This window comes from Leishmania braziliensis, contig 70 (genome assembly GCF_000002845.2).
Source record: "Leishmania braziliensis MHOM/BR/75/M2904 WGS CADA00000000 data, contig 70, whole genome shotgun sequence".
NCBI classification, from domain to species: Eukaryota; Euglenozoa; class Kinetoplastea; order Trypanosomatida; family Trypanosomatidae; genus Leishmania; species Leishmania braziliensis.
This window is the reverse complement of record NW_004057969.1, coordinates 1-6,212: the sequence shown is the minus strand read 5'-3', so window position 1 is coordinate 6,212 and position 6,212 is coordinate 1. Positions and strand designations below refer to the sequence as shown.

The following is a 6,212-nucleotide window of genomic DNA, read 5'->3' as shown; positions in this document are numbered from 1 at the left end:
GCAGAAAGAAGAAGAGAAAAATTTAGATACGCGAACAAATTATGGAAAAACATGCGCTAATCAGCAATGAAGACATCGCCCCAGTGATCGGGAGACGCCGGACGCGCGGGCAGCCACGACGACACAAGCACACCATTGCCAACAAAAAGGCCGTATTGCCATGCCACCTCATCCCTACAGCTTTATGGAGAAGCATAAGGCTGGTTACCTGCACCTACCTACATTTCTAGAACGGGAGAGAGACGAAAGGGAAAAGAGAGAGAGAGAAGCTCATAGGCGCTTGGATGGAGATGGCATGTGCACGAACGGCAGGCAATGGGGGAGGAGGCGGAAACAAACATGCAAAGCCGGAAGCGATGAAAAGCAGAGCAACGCGAGCCTTGACGTGCAGCGACGCCTCCCTCCTGAAGGAGCCAAACGTACGGCAGAGGAGAACAAAGAAAAACGGCACGACTCACAAAAGTGGCCCCCAACCAGCGTCGGTGGCAGCCCACTCATATAAACGCACACTGCACATCAAGGCGCACGAAAGAGAGAGGGAGAGGGAGGGAGAGAGCTGAGCCCTCTGTGTACAGAAACCCAAGTGGGCCCGGCATACTTGAGGTAATTTGGCCGCACCCCCCCCCCACACTCACATACGTCCTAAGACACAACGCAGGTACCAATGAGTGCGCAGGTAGAAGCCCTCGACTATTTGACGACGGCGCCCTTGCGCCTTCGCTGCTCCTGACAGTCCAGAAGAATGCGCTGCACTCGAGCTCGCTGGTGGCTCACGCGCCGGTCGCGCTCTGCACCGCGACCTCCATCCAAGGCATCGCTATCGTCTGTGAACCGTATGTGGGCTGTGCGCTGCTGCGCATTGGCAGACCCGTCGCTGAAAAGAGATCCCCCTTTCTCCACTTGCTTAGAGTAGGCAGCTTTCTCTAGCAACAATGCATTGCTAACATCAGCCTGCTTGCTTTCCGCCCTATCAACACCGTCCTTCACAGAGTTGCTCACCTCTCGAGATACTCTTCGACTCCGCACGTCTACGGTGACGTCCACCGTCGATGAGGAGTGCTGCCATGACGCTCGCATTCGCTGAATCCGCTCATTCACAAACGGAGAGACGCCGGTGAGGGACGCACCGCTCCTGCGAGCCCGGCAGGAAGGCGGCGCGCACGAGTTGTTAAACGACGCCGAGTCGCTGGGTGACGGCGCAGCGTCCTCTCCACTCATCATCAACGAGGACGCGCTTGGTCCACCGGTCCAGACGCCAGCTCTACTGTCGTCGCCCGCTGCCACCGTGTTACATTCTGCGCCAAAGGCTACCGCATAAGCGCCGATAGTGAGAAGAAGATGCCGGTGTGCCTCGTCGGGTGCCGGCACGGCGGAGGGCAGCGGGATGCGATATGGCTTGAGGTCCTCTGAATCGTTCGTTGGCAGCAGCAGCGGCGTGAGGTCAAGAGGCGGCACAAAGACCGTTGGCGGCTTGACTTCGTACGTGGACTCGTCTCCACACCAGAGTCCGCTTCCTTCCCATTGGCTGTCGTCATCGTCGGTTTTGCTTGCGCAGCCGTGATGGCGCCAGGTGTGAGTATTGCCTTCAGAGCTGCTAACCCCCGGTGTGTCGCAATTCGAGTCTTTCTTCCGGCGCTCCTTTAAGACTGACACGGTCTCCTTGTGCTTTGCCTTCATACTCGTGGACGTCCTTGCCGGCGGAGGCATCTCACGCATCAGCGCAGCGGCGGCCGTCATCTTTGTCGGCGTGCTCTCCTTACCTGGCGCCTTGCTGGGCCCGTAATTCTTCAACAGTGCGTTGATGCTCTGTTCGAGTTTGTCCAGCTCGTGTAGCTGGATGTCACCGAGAGCAGCGACGGTAGAGGTGGGGGCACCATCCGCGTCAGCAACCACGGCAGAGGCGGGAGTATGAGGAGGCCACTCTGCATCATCTACGAGAGTGTTGTGGCTTTCAGCTATGTCTTGACCAGAGGGGGGTGCAGGTGCTGAGGTCAGATGTTTCTCGGACACCATGTCCTTGTCGAAGAAGGGGGTGCACAAGGAGCTGGCACAGCTACTGTTTTGGTGAGAGCAACACGGGTCTGACGATTTGCGGAGAAAGGATGCCTTGGAGACAGGCCTTGACGCATCCAACTCGGGTCGCTGCGCCTTGTTGGTGTCCACCTCCACGTCGCTGGAAGTTCTGCTAGGTCGGTGGTACTTGTCGACGAGAGCACGCCGCTCGGCAAGGCGCGCGTTCTGTTCATTATCGGTCGTCGTGGGTATCGCAGCGAGACCAACCTCCACATCCACTGCTGGCAGAGGTGTTGGCGCACCAGAAGTGGGGCGTGACGACTGCGCCCTGCTTTGGCGAATCCACTGTAGGAGAAAGGTGTACGCATCAGGCTTCCGGTTGACGGAGCGACTGCCCACCAGCTCCTCGTTCTCCGAGCATGGCGATGACTTGAGACCGGTGTCTGCCTTCTCGGCGGCTATCTCGGTGCCGGGAAAAGAGCTTTGATAGTCTCTACCTCCCTGGTGAGCAAAGAAAACGCTCTCACCAGATGTCTCTGCTGCTGCCTCGTCACCGCTGCGTGGCGCGTCGTCACCAGTGTCAGGCCCCGTCGCTAGACTCACAACGGAGCTCATATAAAGAGTGCTGAGACCCCCTGGCGTCACAGTACTGGACGCACATGCCGACGAGCATGCGGACTCGGCTGTTAACAACGTGGCCACAGTCGCGCCCTGCATCAAACTCCATGGAGATGTGGAGGGGCTGGAAGTGGCGGTGGTGTGGCACGCGCTTGGCTGTTCGCAACGAGGGAAAGCCGGCGACACCTCTGCTCCCTCACCAGACGTCTCAGCACGGGCCTCAATCGAGGCTAGCTGCTGGGGAGAGACGCGGCCGGCGTTCAAGGATTCCTGGAGCTGAAGCCGTTGTCCACGACGCTCAAGCACTGCGCGGAAGAGCTCCCGCGCTTTGGCAACGCCAGGTGACGAGAAAGGCAGAGAGGCCTCCTTTGCGGCCGCTGTAGACCCTCGCGTGGTCTGACGCCACGCAGACTGATGCGTCGATGCGCGGTTTGATGGCTGGCGGTTAGCCGGAGTAACGCCTTCAGTCACTCCTGGTGCAAAGCAAGGACGGGTTTTGTGTTGTGTGGATGGCGGATGCGGAGGCTTCACGGCAATTGCACTCACCGGAGGGTCCTGCGGTGGCGGCAACGACTGCGATACCCGGTCGACCGGAGCACCTTCTTCCGCAGTTGCTCGATGCGCCGGGTCCTCCGTCAGGTAGCAGCTGAAGGGGGAGTTGTGGGGTGGAGCGTGAGTTGACACCTTGGCAGGCAAGCTAGCCTGTACTTCTTCATTTCTGACAGCCGCAACCCCACACTCATCAACCACACTTCCACTTTTCGCGGTAGATGGCAGTTTCGGCCGCGGCGCCATCGACACTTTTGAGCTTCGCCTGGAGTCGACAGACGCCAGCTCAGTCTCCGGTGAGTCCGGTGCAGCGTCGCTGTGCATTGCTTCACTGAGGAGAAAGGACTCGCTTGCAGTAGGCGCAGTAGCAGTATTTCCGGCATCTACTGGCAAGGATCGTCTGCGCTGCCTTTCTGGCTCCTCTGTCGGTGGCTCTGGTGCGATTACGAGGTCAGCATTGGCGGCGCTGGCCCCTCGTGCTGATCCTCGCTCCCCTCTCTCTTGCTGCTGCCCCGACGCGACCGTCGTTGGTGCGCTTGGCAGTGGCTTCACCACATCTCCTTTTGGTGCTACACCTGCATTATTTTTCACCATCTCTCTTGAAGTTGTGTCACCCTCGACAGTCGGTGAGGTCGAGGTGTTGATTGAGGCCACATACTTCGCCTTTGAGCGATTCCCCTCTTGACCTTGGCGCCACCGCTGCAGGCGCGACTGCGAGGCTTCGTCAAAGTCCCTTGCGCCTGTATGCTGCAGCGCGTCATTCACCGGGTGCTCGACATCTCTTCTCGAGGCTTTACCAGACTTCTCGTCCGTCGGTCTATCGCGTGTTTCAGAGAACAGCTGCGGGGCTGTCCCTGCCGTCCTTGTGCGCGCATAGGCACAGGTGGCATCAAGTGTACCGGGGATGCTCGCACTGGGCCGCCGAAGCTTTCCTTCGACATGTTGCCGCGACAACGTGCTACGGCTGAGGAGCAACTGGGTTGCAAGTGATAGTTGGGTTGAGGCAGCTGTCGTGGTGGCCGTAACGCGCTCATCAGCGAGGTCCGCCACCTTGAGTGTGGTAATCCCAGGCTCCGTCGACACAGCGGCGGTAGCACGAACGTCATCGCCGAGGGCATCCTTCACCGCCGGTATCGAAAGAGGCGTAGACTTCTTAGAGCCTCGAGCATTGCTGCTGCTGCTGGAGGATCGCGTGTAGATGAAGCGCACCGATGGCATGGGTACAGAAATCCCCTTCAGGGAGTCTGACGCGGTACACAGAGGTGCCTCCATGTGCCCAGTGCAATTCACCGGGAGATTGAAGTGGGGGCGAGAGGGTGACGTCACACGTGAGTGAAATACCTCGATGGCAGGCGTTATTGCAGTCGGGTTGGAAGCCGCGGCGCGGTCTCGAATAAGCGCTCTCCGGGAAGAGGGATCAAAGGAAATGGCAGAGACGCCCACGCGACGCCGAGTCGCAGCCGACTCCGCTGCCAGCCCTAACAACTTTTCGACTCTCAGCTGAGATGGAACGTGCGACAACTTCGGCTGATCGGCGTATACGTCTGTTGCTTGCCTGGTCCTCTGTGATTCGCCGCGTGGGACGGCACCGCTGTCGCTTTTATGCTCCTCCTTACCAACCTCTTCGCAACGGCCCTGGCCCTCGTGACCTTCGACACGCTGAGAGAGTGAAGACGGCAAGCCATTGCGGGAATCGTGAGCATCCTCACCTAGGGGAACTGCGTTGCAGTCGTCGCTGCGGGCATCTACCTTAACGGAGTCCCGGGCCACAGATGCCTTGGCCAACGCGGCTCTTGCTTGCAGCAATAGGGAATTGGCGTGCCCGCTGGTGAGGACTGATCGGGTGACAGTGGCGCCTCCCGATGGCGCTGCGGCTGCGACGAAAGGAGGGGACTTCAAAGAGGTGCGCCGCCCACCAGTCGAGAAGGCTGACGGGCCAACGTCAGTGCGTTCGAAAGCCGCGGCACCCTTTTCGGCTGTCGCAGCATCCGCCTTCGGCCGGGTTGCAGCTGCCGCCAACACGGATGTCCGGTGCTGTGGTGGCGAACCGCTGTAGGCTATGTGGTACCGCAGTGGTCCCCGCGTGTTGATTGGGCTGAAACCGCCCGCGGCACTGCCCTGAAGCGAATTCAGGACACCCTGTGGCCGCGATGGCAGCGGGGGTGGGATGGATGACATCGCCTGAGCACTGTGACTGTGGCGCCGAGATGCGACGGCGGCGTGTTCGACCTCATGAACAGCAACGACTGACGAAGAAACGCAAGAGTCCACTACGTCACTCACAGAGGTGCCGCACCCAGTGGACGGCGCTAGACTAAAGAGCGGAGAGACAGAAGGGGAAAGAAATCTAGATGACTGAGCAACCGCTGCGACGACAGTGTTGCCGCTACTGCCAACGTCTGTGTACGCCTCCGAAATGGCCAGCCCAAGCCTGTGGCGCGTCTCACGCTCTCTGCCGCCGCCCTTAACTGGGGCGCTAGTGGCGTGCATCTCTCAGTGTGACAGCGATTACAGTGCAGTGAAAGAGCAAAGAAAAAGGGGGGGGTAGTGGCGGAGCAAAACATACGAGCCAACCAACCCGCCAAAAAGTGCTGAAGAAGCGGGGAGAGAAGGGGAAAAACGTGAAATGAGTCACACAAGCACAAACAGAGGAGGAGGAAGAAAAAAAAATGGTCTTCAATCCGCACCCGTGCCGCTTACGTACCGACTCTCCTCGGGTGTGTGGACAGTCCCGTGCCCCAACTCGCGGAGAGGATGAAAGTGTGGGGAGCGGAGTGGGGGGTGAAAGGAGGGGCGGCAGAGACGACAGCACTGCAAGAAAAAAAAAGGCAGAAACAGAGGATGGAGGACGCGGAAAACGAAGCACCAGACACCGACAGCGGCGGAGCTCAATCCAAACACACCACCGCCTCCACTCTCCGACACGTGGCTCTCGACGCAGCGAAAAGGTGCGAAAAAAAGACAGCACTTGCCGGCTCACAGACCCAGGCAGGGGTACATACATTCATACAAGGCGCACTCGCCTCGTACGG

General features: G+C 59.3%; 1 protein-coding gene across 1 annotated transcript; it reads right to left on the bottom strand.

Moving 5' to 3' along the window:
* Nucleotides 1–690: 690 nt before the first annotated feature.
* Nucleotides 691–5,358, bottom strand: LbrM_31_3680 (hypothetical protein, conserved; the record flags this gene model as incomplete). The annotated part of the gene is made up of 1 exon (XM_001567306.2): nt 691–5,358. The coding sequence occupies one exon, from the start codon at nt 5,356–5,358 to the stop codon at nt 691–693; it is 4,668 nt and encodes a 1,555-aa protein (XP_001567356.2).
* Between the last annotated feature and the right edge of the window lie 854 nt (nt 5,359–6,212).